General features: G+C 47.6%; 1 protein-coding gene across 20 annotated transcripts in view; it reads left to right on the top strand.

Annotated features, from left to right (window-relative positions):
* Positions 1 to 22,357, top strand: part of EHMT1 (euchromatic histone lysine methyltransferase 1) — a 119,326-nt gene that overhangs the window by 10,501 nt on the left and 86,468 nt on the right. For 17 of the 20 annotated variants that reach the window (XR_012506667.1, XR_012506669.1, XR_012506670.1 and 14 more), the window contains exon 2: positions 20,413 to 20,579. The exons of the other annotated variants lie outside the window; for them this stretch is intronic. Coding sequence is in view for 12 of the 17 variants with exons in the window: in XM_074362771.1 (XP_074218872.1) it covers positions 20,421 to 20,579 (159 nt within the window). In the remaining 5 variants the exon portion in view is untranslated. The remainder of the gene's footprint in view (positions 1 to 20,412; positions 20,580 to 22,357) is intronic. 20 annotated transcript variants of the gene reach the window in all.

Raw genomic sequence — 22,357 nt, forward strand, 5'->3', positions numbered from 1 at the left:
TGTCAGCCCAGCAGCTAAACCAGGTGTCATGTTGAGGCCACAGTTGTTTGCCAGACAGTTGGTGCTTGCCCACCAGCCTCACTGTTTACCTCTGGCCCATCACGCAGCTCCTCACTGTTGCGTGGGACTGTCATCCCTTCCTCCAGGCCTTGTGGCGACAACACAGGCCAGGGACCTCGCACATAGCAGGTGTGTAGATGGTCGCGCCCTCCTCCTCCTCCAGTCTTTTCCTCCAAGATGCCGTCTGGTCTTCTGCGATGTGCCTGGCACAGTGCTGGGGTTTACGAGGACCGCTCTGGCAGAGAGAGTGCCGCGGCCATGGCAGAAGCACACCTGGCCTGGGTGCCCTGGGCGCCCTTGGGAGGGGTCTTGTCCAGACAGGTAGGGCTGGGGTGGCGCGGAGTGTGCAGAGCAGGCTGATTCCTGTGATCCAGCCAAGGTGTATGTTCCTGTGAGACAGTTTCAGATGTGGGGGCGGCTGCTGGAATTTTCAGCAGTGGACTTTTGCTTGGCAGACATGTCGGATGGTGGGGCGGCTTGGAGCGCTGCGTTGGGTGATGCTCCTGGGGCCCGTCTCATGTGCCGTCAGGGATGGAGTCCGCTCGTCTTCTGGAGGTGAATCTCACGTGGCTGGACGGCTCCCGTTGGCGGCCCTGCCAGTGTCCCGTTTGCTCATGTGGATGCACTATGACCTTTACAAGTGGGCTTTTGTTGGGACCCAGCAGTGCGGCAGTTCCGATAACGTCTGGTAGTTTTCCTGGAGCGTCTTATGAGTTACGCACCCTACCGGGTGCCAAACGTGGGGCTTTGGCTTATCCTCCCAGCCTCCCTATCAGATGGGGCTATTATCCCAGTATCTCCATTTCACGGAGGAGAAAAAGGAGATGATAAGGTGTACTGCCCGTGTTCTGCGCAGACAGTCTGAAGTTTAGAGTAAAGAATAGCAGACAAGCACATCGTCTTTGAAAGAGGAGCAGTGAGATTTAGGCTTCCTACCCATCAGCTGTCTTAGGTGCAAACTAGGGTGGGAGGAGGCGCACGGCCCTCCTGTGGCTCGTAGATGCACTGCCCAGGCTGTGGGCAGCAGGTTGCCCACGGGCACTGGGCTCCTCTGGGCGCCTGTTCACAGCGGGTCCTGGGAGCTCTGGGCAGGGCAGCACCCGACTGCTCATTTGTTTTTCTCTGCTTCAGTTGCTACTTGTGTGCTTTTGCCCCATCTGCTGGGAACTGTTCGGTCACCATGCATACCTAGTGTAGTCAAGACACAGGTTTAGATATGGCTAGCCTTGTCCCTTGTCCTCTCTGTTTCTAGTTTCTTTTGTTTCAGATCACTTGATTTTGCTTTGTAAAGTTTGTGTGTGTAACAGAATCAGGTGGACTCTAGTCTCTTTTTGGGGGAGGTGCGGGAGGTAATTAGGTTTATTTATTTATTTTTAACGGAGGTCCTGGGATTGAACCCACCACCTTATGCATGCTAAGCATGCGCTGTACCGCTGCGTTGTGCCCTCCCCCTTCCAGTCTCCTTCTCAGCTGTCCCCTGCCTCGCTCCCCTCTGTGGCAGAGATGTTTCTGCTGAGCACCTGCTCTGGAAGATGGCCTGGGTCTTGCTCTCAAGGAGCCCAGTGTGGCGGCGGAGAAGCTGCGGGGCCCTCGTCCGTGGCCTTTGTTGCCCGTGTGTGTGGGGAAGGCAGGGCAGCGTGGCTGTGCAGTGTGTGCGGAGGCCTGGTGTAAAGCCCTGCTTGAGGGTAGCGCCCTCCTGCGTGTGCTGCTGTAGGGACTCTCTCCTCCAGGTACGCAGTCCTTCCTTTTGGTCTCGTCCGCCGTCATGCAGCTTGCTGAGCTGAGATTTGGGGTGGCTTCCCCTTCCTGGTTCAGATCTCTGGGTTGTTGGCACTACCTAGGTGCACTGGCACCTGTGGGTGGATTGGCAGAACGCTGTTCCAGAAGGGTCAGGTGACAGGAAGCGTGTGCGTTGTCATGCTGGCCAGAGGTGCTGGATGCGGGGCGGCTTCAGTCTGTCTGAGGGGTGAGCAAGAACTCCGCTGGGAGGGCTGCTTGGGCAGGACCTGAAGGAGCGTGTGTGTCTGCTGGGCAGAGAACTAGGGTGTTCAGGGTGCTTGGGGGCCAGGATGGAGGCTGCTTCCAGGGAGTGGCAGGGGCCCTCCCCTGGAAATGTGGTGGAGGCCAGGGAACCCAGACGGCCCCTGTGCTCTGGTGCTGGGGCCCAGCAGGATGCAGGAGTGAGGAGCACTCGGTGGGTTTCCCCTGCCCACAGAAAGGCAGGGCCACTCTGTTCACCACTGACACTTCAGGGCTGGTCAGCAGGCGGGAGGACAGAGGCAGGCCCATCTGCCCTCTGCGTCTTTTCCTTAGGGTGGAATGTGCATGCGCAGGATGCTGCCTGCCTGGCATGAGCCTCTGTGGCAGTGCTGTCGTAAGGCTGTTGGCAAGGCAGACTTCACGTGGCGGGCTCGGCCGGCTTCCTCTTCAGAACTGTCTTGTGCTGACTGACACGTGAGCAGTTAGTGGGCACAGAACTTCGGGGCATGGATTTTAAGATCAGGATGAGAACTTCTAGACCCTGGAATATGTGGGAGCTGTCTCAGAGCGTGTTGAGGGCGTCGGCGCGTCGGCGCGTTGGCCCTGGCGGGGGTCACGTGTGCTCCTTCCTGGAATGCTGCTCTTGTGTGACACCCAGGGTTATTAACACTCGGCAGGAAGTGCTGCCTTCCGGTAGTTCCAGAGAAGACTGGGTAGGCAGCTTGGCACGTGGAGGGGCAGCAGGGCCCTTGCAGTTAGAGAGCGCTCTCCTGCCCTGCGGTGGGTGTCCAGTGAGTGCCTTACCTGCTCCACTGGTTCGCCTGTCCGGCAGGCCTTCATTTGGCCTTACAGGTGAGCTGAGGACAGAGGCGAGTCGGCTGTTCCCTGGAGAAGGCCAGGGCACCGTGCAGATGAGGAGGGCAGAGAGGGAATGAGGAGGGGCGGCTGGGTAAGGCCTCGTCCTCCGAGTGGACGGGCAACGCCGGAGGGCGTGGGATTGAGGGGTGGACCGCTGCGGCCGCGGCGCTGGGCAGGGGCGGGCACAGCACGGGAGGACCGTCAGAAGACGTTGGAGGAGTCGGGTAAGCGATGGGGCTCGGACGGGGGTGGGAAGAGCTGAGGTGCTCAGAAGAGGTGAGACTCGGTGTGCATGGGAAGGAGGAGCAGCAAGGTGGGAGAGGGGGAAGGAAATGCGCACTGGAAGAGCGCAGGTGCCGGTTACAGAGCCCAGAGCACGGGTGCCTGCTGGGCTTTCAGATGTAAACGCTGAGCCAGATGGAAGGAGTTATGTCCACAGAGAGGCCAGGCCTGCCCTTGGTGCAGAAGCGGGCTGTGGAGCCCAGCCCTCAAGGTCACACTGAGGGGACGGGCAGCCGGCAGAGGAGACTGAAGGAAGGGTGCAGGAGGACAGGCAACCACTCTTGGTGGCTGCTGGGGGTGCGTGGTTGAACACTGACAGCTGACCCTTGGTGTGGACGGTGCGGACCTGACTTGAAGCTCGGGAAGCACTTTTCTTCTTTATCTGACTTAATCTTAGCATCATCTGCATCTGGAAGGGACTGTGCTCTCTAGACACTTGGTGACTTTCCCACTTGCCCAGCACAAGGGAAGGTGCTGTGGGGGACGTTTGGGGGTCAGGAGCAAATCACGGAGAGGGCGTTGGCGGTGTCATTGGGAAGAAGGAACCGTCCACTCTAATTCTGGAGGATGCAGAGAAGGTGAGTGTGCCCGGTGAAGCCTGAGTCTCCACGGGGGAAGCACAGCGGGGCGTGGCGGGGAGCAGAGTCCTGCCCGGTGGGGGAGGGTAGCGCGCTCTGCTCTGTGATTTTTAGAGTCAGGCGAGACGGGGTGTGTGAACAAACCTTATGAATTGTGAACAGTTGAGCAGTCATGAGTATTAACGTTTGAGACCGCTAGCTTAAGCGTTCTGTGGGTGTTTCTTTGAGCATCCTCCTAGGGTGTAGCGTAACGTGGCTCTAGGAGCTCGCTGAGGTAGCTGGTCCAGCGCTGAGGTAGCTGGCCCAGTGAGTAGAAGCTGTGAGGATTCTTGTGCTTGCCCTGGGGCCAGGGGCAGAGTTCTGCGGAGGGGTGAAGGGACAAGGTGTGCACGTTGTGAAGGTCTTGTGGGCTGCTGTGTAAGGACAGCAGTGGAGGGGGCTGCCAGTCCTGGAGAAGGTGGGTGGTGGTCCTTTCTGGGACAGTTCCTGGGGCCCAGGCCTGGGCTAAATGCTGGGTTCTGCTTGAGCAGCAGAGTGGGTGGTGGTGTCATGCACTGAGACAGGACAGACCTACTCAGGTCAGCTGCAGACATGGTTTGTTCCAGAGGTCCAAATCTTTCTGCAGATGTTGGATAGTAAATATTTTAGGCTTACTGCACCAAAAGCAAAATTAGGGATAATTTCATAATTTTTTATTGATGAAAGTCAAAATATAAAATTAATAATTGGCTGCTTTTTTTTCCTCGTTGGCGATAACGGATCTACTAATCAGAAGAACGGAATTTTTGGACGGATGTTTTGCCTAATTTGGGTTCAGAGTTGGCTCCTTGTCATCAAAGTCTATAGGAAATGCTCATCTGTGACTGTGGTCTGTGATAACGGTTTTCTGTATTTTATCTTTGAGAATGTCTTCATGCTGATGGGCGTTGCCAACTTCCAGTAGCAGTCCAGGAGCATATATGATTTTTTAAACAACTGTAGGTCACATGCATAAACTTCCCATTTGTAAAGTGCACTATTTTATATCTTTTCTTGTATTCACAGAGTTGAGCAGCCATCACCACTGTCTAATTCCAGAACATTCCTGTCACCCTGAAAAGAAACCCGTCTCCGTTAGCAGTCCCGCCCGCCCTTCCCTTCCCCCGCCCCTGGCAACCACCAGCCGGCTCTTTGTCTCTGGAGTCACCTGCTTGGAGGGCTCGTGTGTGACTGTGGTTGTGATTGTCTTCTTCCATTCAATACAGTGTTTTCAGGGGCATCCGTGTTGTAGGATGTGTCAGTACCTTACTCCTTCTTGTGGCCAAGGGAGTTTTGTTGGTGGGCCCAGCACATTTTGTTTCTGTTCTTCAACTTTTTGGCTATTATGAATAATGTTGCCATGAGTATTTGAGTGTTTGTGGGACCTCTGCTTTCAGTTCTCTTGGCTGTGTACCTAGTGTTGGAATTGCTGGGTCAGATGGTGACTCTGTGTTTAACTGTTCGAGTAATTATCAAACTTTTCCACGTGTGACTGCCTTGTTTTCCATTCCCACCAGCAGTGTACGAGAGTTCCAGTTTTTCCCATCCCGGCCAACACTTGTCATTGTCTGTCTTTTCTATGGTGGCCATCCTAGTGAGTGTGACATGGTACCTTGTGGTTTTACTTCGCATTTCAGTGATGGTCAGGGATGTTGAGGAGCTTTTTATGAGCTTATTAGTCATTCATATATCTTCTTTGGAGGAATGTCTATTCAAACCCTTTATCCATTTTTAATTTGCTTGTCTTTTTATTATTGACTTGTAGGAGATCTTTATGTATTCTGGATATGTCTCTTACTAGGTATATGATGTGCAAAGAATTTTTTCCACTATTCTATGGTTGGCTTTTCACTTTCTAATTTTTCTTTCATGGTGTCCTTGAACGTACAAAAGGTTTTAATTTGGGGAAGTTCAGTTTTTCTATTTTTTCCTTTGTTGCTTGTGCTTTTGGTGTTATATTTGCCTAATCTGTGTCATGAAGTTTGTTTTCTTCTAAGAGTTTTGTAATGTTTAGGTCTTTACTCTATTTTGAGTTACCTTTTGTATATGATATGAGGTAAGAGCACAGCTTCATTCTTTTATTTGTGGCTACCCAGCTGGCCCACCATTGCTCGCTGAAGACTGTTCATGCCCCCATAGAATTAATTGTTTTGGCATCGTTGTTGAAAATCAGTTGACCATTAATGTTGAGCTTATGTCTAGATTCTCAGGTCTGTCCCACTGATCTCTGTCAGTCCTGCCAGTGCTATCTTATTTCGATTTTTGTAGCTATGTAGTAAGTAAAATAAATGAGGGAGTGTGAGTTTCCCAGCTTCGTTCTTCTTTTTCAAGATGTTTAAGGCTCATTTGAGACCCTCATATTTCCTTATAAATTTTAGGAACAGCTTGATATCTGCAAAAAAGCCTTCTGGGATTTTGATAGGGGTTGTGTTAGATATGTAGATCAATTTGGGGTATTTTCATCTTAATATTAAGTCTTTCTTGAATACTGGGTATATTTCCATTTGTTTAAGTCTCTAACTTGTTTTGACAATGTTTTCAAGTATAAATCTTGCACTTCTGTTAAATATATTTCTAAGTATTCTTTTTGATGCTTTTGTAACAAAATTGTTTTTTAGTTTCATTTTTGACATTGTTCATTGCTAGTGTATAGAAATACGATTGATTTTTGTACAATGATGTTGTATCACATGACCTTACTGAGGTTATTTATTAGCTCTAATAGCTTTTTTGTGGGTTCCTTCGGATTTTCCACATACTAGATCGTGTTGTCTGGGAATAGAGGTAGTTTTATTTCTTCCTTTCAAATCTAGATGCCTGTTATTTCTTTTTCTTGCCTAATTACTGTAACTAGAGCCTCCAGAAGAATGTCGGATAGAAGTAGTGAAGTGACTCATACAACTTAATAACAAAAAAAGCAAACAACTCAATCCACAAATGGGCAGAAGACCTAAACAAGCAATTCTCCAATGAAGACATACAAATGGCTAATAGGCAGATGAAAAAAATGCTGAATGTTGCTAATTATCAGAGAAATGCAAGTCAGAGCTACAATGAAGTATCACCTCACACCAGTCAGAATGGCCATCCTTAAAAAGTGCACAAATGATAAATGCTGGAGAGGATGTGGAGAAAAGGGAGCCCTCCTACACTGCTGGTGGGAATGCAGTTTGGTGCAGCCATTGTGGAAAACAGTGTAGAGATTCCTCAAAAAACTAAACATAGACTTATCCTAAGATCCAGTAATCCCACTCCTGGGCATATATCTGGAGCGAACTCTAATTCGAAAATATACATACACCCCAGTGTTCATAGCACTATATATGATAGCCAAGACATGGCAACAACCTAAATGTCCATCAACAGATGACTGGATAAAGACGTTGTGGTGTATATATACATTGGAACACTACTCAGCCATAAAAAAGAATAAAATAATGCCATTTGCAGCAACGTGTATGAACCTGGAGATCGTCATTGTAAGCAAAGTAAGCCAGAAAGAGAAAGAAACATACCGTATGATGTCATTCACATTTGGAATCTTAAAAAAAAAAAAAGACACGAATGAACTCATCTACAAAACAAACAGTCACAGACACGGCAAACAAACTTATGGATACCAGGAGGGAAAGTGGGTGGGAGGTGATCAATTGGGAGTCCAAGATTTGCAAATACTAACTACTGTATATAAAACAGATAAGCAGATTTCTTCTGTATAGTGCAGGGAACTATATTCAATACCTTGTAGGAACTTAACAGTGAGAAAGAACAGAAAACAAGTATGTGTATGCACATGTGTGACTGAACTATTATGCTGTGTGCCAGAAATGGACACAACATTGTAAACTGGCTATACTTCAGTAAAAAAGAAAAAATCGAAGTGGTGAGAGTGGCCACGCTGTCTCAACTCTTGTTTTTAGGGGTGGCAGCCTTTCTTTACTCAGTACGATGTTGGCCTTGGGTTTCTGTAGATGCCCTGTATCAGTTTGAGGAAGCTCCCTTCTCTTCCTAGTTTGTTGAGTGCTTTTATCAGAAAGAGATACTGGATTTTGTTAAATGCTTTCTCTGCATCGGTTGAGATGATCATATGATTTTTTTCCTTTATTTTCTTAATATGGTGTATTGCATTGATTTTCATGTGCTGCATCAGCTCCGTGTTTCTGCAGTAAATCCAGTTTCTTATGGTATTGAATCCTCTTTACATCTTGCTGCATTTGGCTTGCTAGTATTTTGTTGAGGCTTTTTGTGTCTGTTTTCATGAGTGATATCATATTGGTCTGTGGTTTTCTTTTTGTGATGTCTTTTTGTGGCTGGTGGCACACTGGCTTCATAGAACGAGTTGGGAAGTGTATTCTCTTCTGTTTGTGGAAGTGTTTGTGAAGGACTTGTGTTACTTGTTCTTTAAATGTTTGGTAGAATTCACCTGTGAAACTGTTTGATTTTCTCTGTTGGAAGTTTTTTTGATTATTAATTTGATCTACACTTTTTATAGGTGGGATTTCTTTTTTCTTTTTCTTTTTCTTTTCTTTTTTTTTTTTTTTTTTTGAGGGGGTAGGTAATTAGGTTTATGTATTTGTTTACTGATGAAGGTACTGGGGATTGAACCCAGGACCTTGCACATGCTAAACAGTCACTCTACCACTGAGCTATCCCTGCCCACTTCTTTTTATTCTTGAGTCATTTTTGGTGTTTTATGTCCTTCTAGGAATTTGTTCATTTCACTTGGGGATCTGTTTTGTTGGCATACAGTTGCTTGTAGCATTTCCTTATAATCTTTTATTTTTTAGAGAATGGGTAGTAGTATTTCCTCCTTCATTCCTGATTTTAGTAGTTTGAATCTTCTCTCTCTTTTTCTTGGTCAGTCTAGCCAAAGGTTTGTTAGTTATGTTGAAGCTGCAAAGAAGTAACTTTTGATTTGGTTGATATTCCTTGTTTTTCTAGTCTCTCTTTCATTTACTTCTACTCTGATCTTTATTTCCTTCCTTCTGCTTGCTTTGGGTTTCATTTTGACTTTTTCTGGATTCTCAAGGTGGAAGCTTAGTATATTGGCTTGAGTTCTTTTCTGGTATAGAAGTTTTAAAGCTGTATCATTTCCCTCAAAGTGCTTCTTTATCTGTGTTATGGGTTGAATTATGTTTCCCAAAAAGGTACATTGGGAGTCCTGACTCCCCAGGACCTCAGGATGTGACCTTATTTGGGAATTGGGTCTTTACAGATGAGTTCAGATGAGATTGTCCTTGAGGAGGGTGGGCCCCTAATTCAGTGTGATTGGTGTCAGCGTCAGAGAGGAGAGTGCCTTGTGAGCACAGAGCTGCACAGCGGGAAGACGAGGTGAAGACACACCTGACTGGAGGGATGTCTTTACAAGCCAAGGGATGCCAGGGGTTGCTGGCTGACACCGAAGCTGGAGAGGCAAGAAAGGTGGCTCCCCTGGGGCCAGCAGAGAGCACTGCCCAGCTGCCACCTTGATTTTGGACTTCTGGCCTCCAAAACTGGGAGACAATGAATTTCTGATATTTTAATCCACCAGTTTATGGTATTCTGTTATGGCAGCCCTAGAAGACCAAGACAAGATGCTTCCTTTAAGTTTTGATATGTTGTTTTCTCTTTTTTCTCAGTTCAAAGTACATTGTGTTTTCCATTGTGATTTCTTTAACACGTGGGTTATTTAGAATTACGATGTTTAATTTCTAACTAGGTATTTCCTGGATCTCCCTGTTTTGTTGATTTTCAACATGATTCCATTATGGTCAGAGGACATCCTTTAACTTCAGTTTGTTTGAATTTGCTAGATTTTAAAAAATGTCTCAGATCATACCCTGTCCTGGGGGTGTTTGATGAGTGCCTGAGCAGAATGGGGACTCTGCAGTCATCTGGTGGCTGTCCCTGTGTGTCGGGGGCTTGGCCGGTGGTGTCACGTCTTTCTGTCCTGCCTGCTTTTTAGTTGCTCTGTCAGTTACAGAAGTTGAGTGTGGAATCTCCAGCTCCTGCTGTTGAGTTTTCTTTTCCTCTCAGTTCTCCTAGGTTCTGCTTCGTGTGTGTTGAGGCACTATTGTTAGTTGTGTGTATATTTATGTTGTTACATCTACCTGTTTTCTGAACCTTTTGTCATTTTGAAACATCTCTGTCTCTAGCAGTATTTCTTGTTTTAAAGTCTATTTTGTCTGAAATCACTATAGCTACTTCAGTTCTCTTATGGTTTCTATTTACATTGTATGTCTTTTTCTGGCCTTTTACCTTTAATCTCTTAGTGTCTTTCCGTCTAAGGTGTGCCAACATACATTTGGGTCGTATTTTTTTTAATCTATTCGGTCTCTGCTTTTTAATTGGAATATTTAATCCATTTACATTTATTGTAGTTACTGAAAAGGTAGGATTTACATTGTTTGGTGTTTGTCTTTTTGCTCCCCTTTTCCTCCATTAGTTTCTTTTGTGTGCATGTAAAGTAGGTATTTTCTAGTGTACCATTTTAATTCCCTTACTGTTTTACTATATTATTTATTTATTTATTTCCCTAGGGATTACCATTTAATATTTCAATTTATAACCATCTGATTTGGATTATACTCGTGTTATTAGAATAGTATGTTAAAAATTTGCTCCTCTGTAGCTCCATTTCTTCTGTCCTTCTTGCACTGTTACTGTCATACAAAGTACATCTCTGTACATTGTATGCCTGTCCACACACATTTACAGTTACTGCTTTATGCAGTTGTGTTTTAAATCACATAGGGGAAAAAGCTACAACTAAAAATAGGTGGACGACGCTGTCTTTGGTATTCGCCTATGCAGACGCCTCTTCTGGTGGTGGTTGCTCCTTCACGTGGGTTCGTGTCGCTGTCCAGAGGGACGTTTAGGTGAAGGACTTCCGTGATGCTCCTTGTGGGAACGCCTGGTGGTGACACCTGGCTTCTGTCTACCCTGGAATGTTGTAGGTTCCCTTTCCTTTATGAGGTGCTTGGTGTGTGGGGGATTCTCCTCTGCAGTCTTTTTCTTTCCTCGCTGTGTGACATTCTCCTGCTGTCTGACGAGAAGTCAGCGGTTAATCTTACTGAGGGTGCCCTGTACCTGTCTTGTGCATTCAGGGTTCTGTCTTTGGCCTTCAGCAGCTTGATGGTGACTTGTCTAAGTGAGGATCTCTGAGTTTATCTTACTTGGAGTTTGTTGAGCTTCTTGGAATTTTCTAACTCTTCTGATGGTTGCTCTCCTGTGAGTTGTGAACTTTGTGATGAGCGCTTTGTCTGTAATGTGGACGTGTATTGTTGTTTTTCATTCCAGCTAGAGTGCCTGTGCAGTAAACTCTGTGCTGTGCCTCTGAGTCAGTACTGCGGTGATCATGGGTCAGGAGCACGGCGTTGGGCAAAGTCCCCACTGCTCTTCTCGCCCCCCGTGTGACGAGCGTGCGCTGGTTTCGCGTGGTGGTGAGGCGGACTCGCCATGAGGCTGTGCAGGTGCGATTGCCCGGCATCGCCGGGCTCTGCCTCCTCGCGTGAGGCAGCCACGGGCCGTGCGTGGAGAAGTGAGCCTGGCTCTGCTGTGTGTGTGAGCACTGGGGGCGAGTCGCCCATGACTTTTACGTGTATTTACAAACAAAACCGTCCTCGCTTTCAGGCTGTACAGAAGCAGGCCAGCCTTTGATGGACACATGCTCTTTGGGCTTGCAGAGAACGCTGCCCCTTGTCATGGTGCTTGCTCTGTGTTTTGATTACTGGTGTCTTTGTATAGTTTTTACTGTTGTTTCAGTGACTAGACTGTAAGCCATGTGAAGGTAGGGCTTTACCTTTTGTTAGTTTTCCAAGCCTCGCCTCTTACCTGGCCTGCTTTTAGGTGCTGTCTGTTGTATTGCTTAATGTAAAAGGAGAAGGGGCCAGAATTAGCCTGTTTTTTTTTTGGACGGTGTCCTTGGGTGAATCCTTTAGGAATTAACTGGCTTCCAGGTGTAGACAGGAACCGTTTATTCAGTGATTTGTCCTACATTTGTTCATTTTTGTAACAAATACTTACTGTCTTCTGTGTGTTGGCTTCTGAACTGGGTGGCAGATGATAGAACTGGTCGGTGCCTGGTCTCTGGGGAGGTTCCTGGGTTGTAGTTCTGAGGAGGATGCAGTTCCAGGCCTGCTAAGTTAAAGGGGATGTGGGGTGTGGAAGCCACAGTGGGGATGGCGGGACCCTTGGCACGATAGAGAAGGCCTCCTGCTTGCTCGCGCCCACTGCAGACCGAGACCGCCAGTGTCTTCACTCTGGACTCCAGACGGGGCCTTGGGGCAGGGGTGGCTTCTGCACGTGCACAGACTGGAGTGGACAGGTGGCTGCCACCTCCAGCAAGCTGGCCACAGCCCTACGCGATTTCTGAACACTCGGTAGCTGTCCACGCTGGACTGAGAGGTGCACTGGATTTTAGAGACTTACTGAGACATTTTGCTTTTTGGGGGAGTACGAATTGTTTATATTGATTACATGTTGAAATGGTAACATTTTGGATACATATTGGGTTAAATAAAATTTGTTAAAATTAATTGCTCCTGTTTCTACTTTTTACCATGATTGCTAGAAAATTTGGAATATACTTATGGCTCATGCTGTGTTTCTCTTGGACAGTATTGCTCTAACCTGAAGGACAGTTCAAGTTTGCATGAACTTTGGACCATCTGGGACAAGAGTCCTGCAGCTTAGGGGAGAGGACGACAGCTCAGTTCTCCAGGAAAAGGGCTGGAGGGTAGAGGGTTTAGTGGAAGGCTGGAAGAGGGTCCTGTTCTGAGTGGGAGGGGGCGCTGGGAAGCCAGCTCCAGCCTGCTAGTGGCCGCCTGGCCTCAGAGCACGAGTCGGGGTGCATTGGTGGGGGTCAGAGCTGCCAGAAGGCAGAGTGGCGTGGGGCCTGTCGCACTGTCTGCAGCCCTGTGAGGTGTGTGGTTGTAAGCTCAGGCCTCCTTGGGCCTAGGTTTCGGTCCAGCACGGCCACAGACCTCCTGGCCCAGAGATGGGTTGGAACATTGAGTGTCTCAGCTGCTTTTCAGCTGAACATCTTGTCATTCTGGCTGTGGAGATGGGGGTATTTGTGCTCCAGTGCTTTACCTTTCTGGGCATTAAATCCCAGGTATTCTGACTGCATTCTGCCTTCGCTGTTCCCAGACCCACCAGGCCTGCCCTTGGAGCCCGTTCCGAGCTGGGCACCATTGACTTAGGGGTAGCCAAATTCATTGGCTAGTTGTCAGCCTTCTTTTTACTAGACCTCTGACAGCATCTGACATTCAGATTTAAAAAAAAAAAAAGGAGTGATTAGTTATCTCCACTTGGCTTCCAGATCACCTTACTCTGCTGGTTTTTCCTACCTCCTTGAGCCTTTCTTCTTGGTCTTGTTTGCAGGACCCTCCTGAGCACAGCATCTAGATATTGAGGTGCCAGGGCCCGTCCTTCCCCTGAGCCATCTCAGCAGGGCCGTGCTGACCCCTGCCTCACCTTTGCCAGCTTCCAGGTTTGGGGACCTACTTACTGATGGCTTGGTGGGCTGGTGGGCAGCTCCAGCCCTGGATGAGGCTCCAGCCCCTCACCTGACCCCTCAGTTTCTGCTGTGGCCTCATCCCACGTGACGGTGCGGTTGTGGACCGTGCTCCTCAGGGGTGCCGCTGGCTCCACCTTTCCCCAGGGACGTTCCCCGCCCTCCACCTCTTCTCCCCACCTCTTCTCCCAGCTCTCTGCCTGGGCCTGGGTGGCTCTGAAGGTTTCTGCTCTGCGAGCTGTCCTCCTGTGGCCTCGGTGCTCTTCAGCTTGCTGACGGGGCCTTGAGTAGCGTCTGACCGGGGCCCCGCTGTCTTCTCCCCTGGCTCCCTGTGCTGCGGGCGCCATGGCCTCCCAGCTGCTTTCCGTGCACCTGGGCCTGCCCTCCTGCCTACCTTCAACGTGTGCCTGCAGACACACCCTGTCCTGCCTCCTGGGGCAGCCGTCCCACCTTATGTCTGTTGAGGGCTGGGAAGCCGGGTCTCTGGGCCGGCCGGGTGCTGCTGAGGCCCTGAGCTGGACCCTGCGGGGCTGTTGGGGCCTGGGGTCTTTCATTAGCGCCCTTGGCTGGAGGCTGTGTGACTGTTTGCAGCAACAGGACTCACGCTGAGGAATTTCCATGCTGACACACTGCTGTTGTGGTTTTTATGGTTGGACTTGATCTGTTGCTTTTTAGTTGAAGTACAGTTGATTTACCACGTTGTGTTAGTTTCTAGAGCGTATTGATTCAGTTGTACATGTATATTCTTTTCCAGATTCTTTTCCATTATAGGTTATTACAGGCTACTGAATATGGGCCCCTATGCTCTACAGTAGGACCTTGTTGTTCATCGCTTTTGTGTGTAGTAGTTTGTAGCTGCTGATCCCAGACTCCTAATTTATCCCTCCGCCCCTTCCTCTTTGGTAGCCATTGTTTTCTGTGTCTGAGTCTGTTTTGTAAATAAGTTCACTTGTATCGTATTTTGGATTCCACGTGTAAAAGTGATGTCACGTGGTGGTTGTCCTTCTCTGGCTGACTTAGTGTGATCGTCTCCAGGTCCATCTGTGTGCTGTGTGTGTTGTTTTTAATGAACTGTTAGAGAGTTGGTTACAGACGTCATGACCCTTCACCCCTAAATTTTCAGTGTGTGTCTCCTCAAAACAAAGACCTTCCTACATAACCACAGCGCTGTGGTTGAACTCGGGGAATTTCATGGACTGTCGGCCAGTGTCCTTAACAATCAGGCGTTAGGCTCAGGAGAAGCAGTGTTGACAGGTTGCTGCACAGGTGGCGCTGGGGACTTTTCCATCATGTCAGGAGTCCCAGGTCAGTTTGCCCCCACGCTTGGTGAGGACAGTGTCTGCTGGGCCTTCCCCTCCTGCAGGTGCCTGTCCTTCCTCATGAGTCACCGGCCGGCTGTCTCATTCCCTCCCAGTCACTGGCTGAGTCTTCTTTACAAAGACCTTTCTTTCCTCCTTCGAACTCCTCACTCTTTTGCTGTTACTACAGAGTGTTTATTAAATATGTTATAATGTATTTTCATCCTTATTCTTTGTGATGGTCAGATTATCTCAAATTTGGCCAGTTGGAGCCCTTTAGGCAAGATATTATGTCTTCTAAAAATTTTTTTAGTTGTAGCATAGTCAGTTTATAATGTGTCAGTTTCTGGGGTACAGCACAATGCCTTAGACATAACATATTACATACATATACTCGTTTCCATGTTCTTTTCCATTTAGGTTACTACAAGAGATTGAATCCAGTTCCCTGTGTTTTTTTTAAGATGATCCCATTAGTCTTTCAGCACCTTCTTGCTTTGTGGGATAACAAAATTATGAGACTATTTTGTATAATTCTTGGCAAATAAATGTGAAAATCTAGATGATACGGAGACTTTCCTAGGAAAAAATAACTTGTCAAAGTTTAGTAAAGATATTATTTTACTTACCTATTGCTGTGTAGCAGTTTCCCTCAAATTTGGCAGCTTTTTTTCATCTCACAGTTGTGTGGTCATGTTTATTGTCTCCCAGTCCTGTGCTCAGGAACCCAGGCTGGGCCCTCCGGCTCAGGGTCTCTTTAAACAGGCTGCAGTCGGGATGTCAGCGGGCATGGTTCTGAGTTCAGCTGGGGTGGGACTTGCTTCCAAGCTTGCAGTCTGTCTGTCTCGAATCTACCCGCCCCTCCCTCCCTCCCTCCCCATCCATCTGTCTGTCTCTCTTGGTGGGGAAATCCTGGAGGTGCTCCCACCAAGATCAGTAACACAGTTAGGCTGCTTATCATCTGCACGAATCGTTAACATTTTGTTGCTGGGATTATACAGTGTAACTAGACAAGAGAACTGTTAGAGACAAAAAATTTGAAAATAAGTGGTAAAACCGTTTGTAAGTGAGGTAACTATATCTGGAAAACCTGAGAGCGTCGGTGCTGAAATGCAGACTTTTGAATCATTCAGTAGAGGAACTGGATGTAAAACTGAGGTATGAAAATCCGCAGCCTTCACATATATACAGAACAGTAACCCATTTACAACAACAACAACAACACAAAAGGTAAAAGATTCTGGGATGAGTTTAAATGATGTGCACGTTTGGTATGAGGAATAGTGTAGAGCACTCCGAAACGAAAGACCTAAGCCGTGGAAAGACACTTCTTGTTCTTGGACATCATGACGGTGCTAGTTCTTCTAAATCAATATAGAACTTTACCTTCATCCTGTAGTTGCAGGCTCCTCGTCAGATGCGTGACTGGCAGGTATCTTCCCCAGGCTGGGGGGTGGGGTGTGTTCGCTTCCTTGATGGTGTTCTTTGGAGCACAAACATTTTTAATTTGGTTTATTTTTCTCTGTTGCTTGTGTTTCTGGTGTTGGATCTGAGAAATAGCGGCCAAGTCCTAGGTCATGAAGATTTATGCCTGTGTTTTCTTCTAAGAGTTTTGTTGTTTTAACTCTTTGATGTTAGATCTTTGATCCATTTTAGGTTAATTTTTGTACATGATATCCAGTTGTCCTAGCACCATTTGTTGAAAAGACTCTTCTTTCACATTGAGAGGTCTTGATGTCTGTGGAAATTCAGCTGACTGCATATACCTGGGTTTATTCCTGGGCTTCGAATTCCGTTTCATGGATCAGATGAATGTGTTTATGCAGGTACCACACCATCTTGGTCACTGTAGCCTTGTGGGGAGTTTTGAAATGGGGAAATGCGAGTTCTCCAAAGTCATTTTTCTTTTTCAAGATTGTTTTGGCTGTTGTGGGTCTCTTAAGTTTCCATACGAATTTTAAGGTCAACCTGCCACTTTTCACAGGGAAGCCACTTGAGGTTCTGTAGGGGTTGTGCTGAGCGTTCTTTTAAACGCATTACCTCTGGGTGGAGTCGTACCTGTAACTGATGCAGGAAACACGAGTGACTGTTGGTGTCAGCTGAGTCGCAGACTAACACGTAATACGGGTTGGGCCCCAAAGGGACGGGCTGGACTGGAGAATAGGAACAGGGAGGCAGCACAGACCGGAAGCCTGGTGTCAGATTGGGCCTGCCTGGGCCAAGGTGCGCAGTACCCTGGATAGAGAGACACTGGGAGATGCCTCTGAAGTTGGGAAGTGCAGGGAACATGCGCGTGGGGCTGAGCTTTCAGGGGTCCAAGTTTGGGCTGGGGGAGGGGGTGCATCTGAATCGGATGGTGACATGTTTGAGCACTGGGCTGGTAGCCTGGCTAGTGGAGGTTGGTCAGAAAGACCGAGAACCATTGTTACCCTGGACCCAGGATTCGTATTTATGGGGCTTCACCTGAAGAGAGGACAGCGCTCCCTGTGCAGTGGGTGCTCACTCAGGCTCGGTGGTAACGAGTGGTGAGCTCACTGTGAGTGTCACTTAGGAAGACATTCGTAGTGTTTTCAAAGTGATGATGCATTGAAAAATCACAGGTGGTCAGTGATCGAGAAGTGTTCACTGCTTGGTGCAGCGTCAGCTTGATGGGATGCTGGACTCCCGCTAATGTGGCCGTCATGGAGACCGGGGACACAATGGGATATTGGAGGGAAGGATTGAACTGACATAGCTCACGGTCGGTGAAATGTGCACACATGGAGAGAACCTGGAAGGACATGGAACATTTTGAGTTAAGGTTGTGATACTTGTTTCAAAACTTCCCCTTAATATTATCTTCCTACTAGGCATGGTTGTTGGGTCTGTGCTGACGTGTGGGAGGTACTCAGCTGGACTTCGCTCTCCATGACTGCTGTGGCCCCAGGCCTGGCCCAGAGCAGGGGCTAGACTCACACCCGAAGGTAGGGGAGCAGTCAGGGGTCCTGCTGGACCTCTGATTGCTGTTCACAGGTCGTCCACACACCCTCACCTCCACCTGCTCAGTCAGCAAGAGCCTGGGGGCCCACCCTGTGCCCCGCCCTTCCTGGGCTGAAGCAGTGAGCCCGCTGGTTGGAGGCTTGTACCCCAGGGGGACACGGACAAGCAAGAGCAGACTGGATGGGGTGTGGGAAGGCAGGTGGCAGGCCTGCATGGCCACCGTGTGCTGAGGGCAGGGACGGAGGCAGGGCTGGGCTCTCTGGGTGGGATGGACGCCCGGGCCACTCTCTGCGTGTTGAGAAGCAGCTGCGAGCCAGGGAGCCCGCAGGAGGTGGGGGCTGTACAACTCAGGCGAGGAGACCCAGGTCAGTGAGGGGGTGGGAAGAAAGGTCAGGTCAGATTTGGGATCTGTTTTAAAGAGGGACCACTCATGATGTAAAAAGAAATTGCATGTGCACATGGAGGGAGAGAAGAGTGAGGATGAAGTCTTGAGTAGTCGGACTCCAGAAGTACTTTGAAGGCCGACCCCAGTGATGGACCAGCTGTGATTTGTGACAAGGAAGAGAGGAAGTCAGATTCTTGGAGTTGGGGGCCTGAGCGCCGCAGGAGTGTGAACGGAGAGGAAGTACACGTGGAGGGGTGGTGTTGGGTGGTCACGAGCTCGGTGTTGAGTGTGGACACATCTGTAGTCCTTCACATGGAAGGAGATCCGAGCTGGAAATAGAAATGTGAACAGAGGAAATCAAACCCGAGACAACAGGCTTCTCAGCCTCGAGCGGTGGTCCTGCCGGCATGGCCCAGCCTTTTTGCTGGGGGGCTGTCCTGGGCCATGTGGGATGGTGATGCCAGTCACTCTCCCCTACCTGGTCATGACGACAAAAAGTATCTTAGTGGGGAAGTGCCCCGATGGAGAACCACCTGGTAGGAATCTGACCCCTTCTCTACTTGATGTAGCCGCACCCCCTGCTCTGGGTCCTTTGCAGGATTCAGTCACTCACACTTGCCTGTAGGATTCATTCTCTGCTGGAACCCAGAGGAGCCCTTAAACACTGAAACAAACAACAGGACTCCCGGGTCACTCCTCCTTGCTCAAGTCACTGCCTGTGTCAGAAGGGCGGACCCCTGCCCGCCCCGGACCCCTGAGCCTCCCTGCCTGGGCTCTTGGCAGATGCTCTGGTTCAGTCTTCAGAGATGCCTTCACTAACCTGAGGTCGCTGCCCCACGTTTCTCTGTCCCTTTAACTTGGCTTATTTATCCAGAGTTACCTTTTCCTCGTCCCCTTCCCTCTAGTCCCTTGTGTGCCTGTCCTGCGCTTAGGCCTTACTCTGAGCTGGGAGTGAATCTCCTCCTGGACTTCCCTGCGCCTTTGCACGCGGATGTGTGTGTGTACGTGCGTTACGCATTTGACGTGTAAATGTTACTGTCCGGTACGTAGATTTTTAACTGGCTTTTTTATACTTCTCATTGTTTTCTAAAATTTGTTCCCTTTTGTCTTTCTATTTATAAGGTTTTACCAAGTCCAAATTACAAAGCATTCCTAATGGTGTTTTTCAGCGTTTACAGATTTTAATGTCATGTTACTTCCTTGAAAATTAAGGCCTAATAAGTTTGTCATTGAATTGAAACAAAATACCAGTATTTTTTCACATAACACAAACATTTTCATTATAAATATTTGGATGACTACTCAGATATTACCATGTAAGTTTTTATAAGTTGCATGAAGGAAATCTTAAAGTGATACAAAAAATATACATATGTAAGTGGCTTTTTTTTAATATTAATACAAAGAAAAGCCCTTTTAATTTCCTGACCCAGATAACCTCTATTGACACAGCTAAGAAGCCTGCCTGCGCGCGCACCCACGCACACACGCACGCACACACACACCCCCGCGCGCGCGGGGAGCTCACTCGCTGCTCCGAACCTCGTGATCAGTCTCCCCGCCTGCTTTTTACACTTGCAGTGCACTTGTATTTCTAAAACATTTCTATTTTAATAGTTTTTAATTTCATAAAGAGTGATTTTCTGGGATTTTCTTTTTCATTACCTTGGTATTGCTAAGACTCATTCATGCTGTGTGTTGCTGTAATGGGTTTATTTTGTCTGCTTTCTAACCTTTCGCTGTGTGAAAAAAAGTTTTTTCATCCACTCTCCCACAGGGACATTTTAGTTTCCAAGGTTTTTTCTTTTTTTCTCTTTTTAAAAATTGTGGCCTCTTCTGCTAGGAACATTTCTGTGCTCTGAACTTTCTTGGGTGTGAAGCTGGGGGTGGAATGCCCAGGCATTGATATGTAAATGATCGACTCTTGGAGAGATTGCGGAGCGGTTCCCAGGGGCTGTGCCGGTGGACCCCTGCCCCCTCTAAATGCAGAAACCCTGTGCCCTGTCCTCTCCAGCGGTACTGGCCGGCCTTTGGTTGGGTCACGTGCATGTGTGTGAAATGGCATCTTACCGCCGTCTTAGTTGGTATTTCCCTGATCACTAATGCTGTTGGCCACCACGTGTTTACTGACTGAATCTGTCTACTTTTATTGTGGGACGTCCGCACATGTTGGTCTGTTTTTGTGCTCATTATTTTGCAGTTCTCTGTATGTTCTTAGTGCAGATTCTTTGTTAGTTGTGGGTATTGTTCATGTATTCTCCTAGTTTTACAATTAGTTGTTTTCTTGTTCTGAGAAAGGTCTCTTTATCTCACAGTCTAGAAGTTTATGTAGGTTTTAACTCTTAAGTTTTGTTTTTGACGTGTAATTCCTTATTTCTTTTGGAGTTGGCTCTTTTCTTGTATTTAAAATTAAAAATAAATGGTAGCAGTAGGGATTCAGTGTCATCTTTTTTCGTACACTTAATTATTCTTTCTTAGCTTCAGGTATGAACGGGTCTTCCTTTCCCCACGGACCTGACACCGCACGTCCTGGGGCCACTTGTGCGGGACTCCCTCTGGATTCTCGCCTTTGGTCAGCGCCTCTGCCCGCGCCTCAGTTCCTTGCTCATCATCAGTACTGGAAACGGACCTCAGAAGCATTCTGGGTATTTTGGGCCATTTATTCTTCTATATAAACTTTAGAATCCTCAAATTTCATGAAAAACGATGTTGGGATATTAGTTGGACTTGCATTGAATCTGTAGGTCAATTGACAACCTGTGACATCTCCCCCATATCATGCCTTCTTGTTGGTGAATATAAAATCTCTCTATTCGTTTAGTTAAGAAAAACAAACTCAGTCAAATTGTACTTTCCTGCAGAGGTTGTACCATCTTTTGTAGGTTTAGTTCTAGGTAACTGGTGGTGTGGGCACAAACAGGCCGGTGACAGTGATGCTCGGGTTGGTAAAGTGACCAGAGACCGAGAAGCATTCAGGAGAGTTTAATAGGGACGCTGTCGCAGGCATCAGTGTGCCACACAGCGAGAGGAGCCCATGCGAGACCCCGATGGCGCACAGGGTCTTCTTTAGGGGGACGGGGGATGTGCACGTAAGGAGGAGGGGCTGCATGATCAGTTCGTGCACTGGTCCCTGATTGGCTGTAAGATCCGTCAGGACTCCTCTGAACAGGACTCCTCTACGACTTTGATGAGGGCAGGATGTGAGCCTGTCTCTGAGGCGTTGTGAGCCGGGCTGTCTCCTGGGGCGATGGGTTTTGTTAGGGTAAACACACACTGAGGTGTTTTTATCTTGCAGAAATGGAGGTATGCGGAGGGTCCTGCAGTGGGGATGGGGGTTAAGGTGTCAATGGCTCCAGGCCCACTGAGAGCCCAGGGGTGGGGGTTTTGACTCCAGTGAGGGCCAGCCGGCTCCACAACTTGTGCCTGTCCGATGCTGCTGTAAATGAGGTATGACTTCTCCTTAATTATCATGTCCGATTGCTCAGTGATGGTGTGTAGCAGGACAGCTAGCTGAATATTTAACCTCATGTATGCATATAGTTCCTTTGCTAAGCTCCGCTGTTACTCCTGGTAATCTGTAGGCAGTATAATCTGCAGATAGTAACATTTCTGTTTCTTCCTTTCTGATCCTCAGGCCGCACATTTCTTGTCTAATTGTACTGGTTAGGACTCCCAGTCAGTGCTGAATGGAAGCAATGTCCGTGTTCTTGGTTTTACTTATTTCTACTATTTTATGAACTTGCCTGTTTGAAATAATTTCAGACTTAAAAAACTCTTACAGAAATAATAGGCAGAATTTCCATATGCCCTTCACCCAGGTGCCCCATGTTAACACTGAGCCACGTTTGCTGTTACCCTGTGTGGCTGTCCCTGTCTAGTTTTTATTTGCTTCTCATGATCATTCTTGATTTTGAAGGGAATGGTTCCTATGTTTCCCCATTTAGGATGATGTTTACTGTATTAGTTCTTCGTGTTCTTTATCAGAACAAGCACAATTCTCTCCTCTTCCTAATTTACTGAGTTTTTAAAATCATACTTGGGTATTGAATTTTACCAAATCTACATCTTTAAAAATCTTACTCTGAACTACATTTGTGAATTTTTCTTAAGTTCAGTCGCACTTGCATGCCTGAGACACACCCATAATACCTGCTAGTATTAACTTTATTTCCAGTTGAATTGAAGTTGCTGATACCTTGTTTAGAAGCTCATCCGTATTTTTAATAGAAATTTCCATCAATTTTATTGTCTGCTTCCTTCTCATTTCTATTTATTTTATTGTTCAGTTGTACTTTCTTGAGATGAACTTGTCATTAGCTTGTTAATTTTGGGACTTTTTTTTTTTTTTTTTTTTTTTTTTTTTTTTTTACGAAGCTGCAGTCCACAGGTTCTGTTTTAATAGCTGCTTTGGGTGTGTAGAGGC

This window comes from Camelus bactrianus, chromosome 4 (genome assembly GCF_048773025.1).
Source record: "Camelus bactrianus isolate YW-2024 breed Bactrian camel chromosome 4, ASM4877302v1, whole genome shotgun sequence".
NCBI classification, from domain to species: domain Eukaryota; kingdom Metazoa; phylum Chordata; class Mammalia; order Artiodactyla; family Camelidae; genus Camelus; species Camelus bactrianus.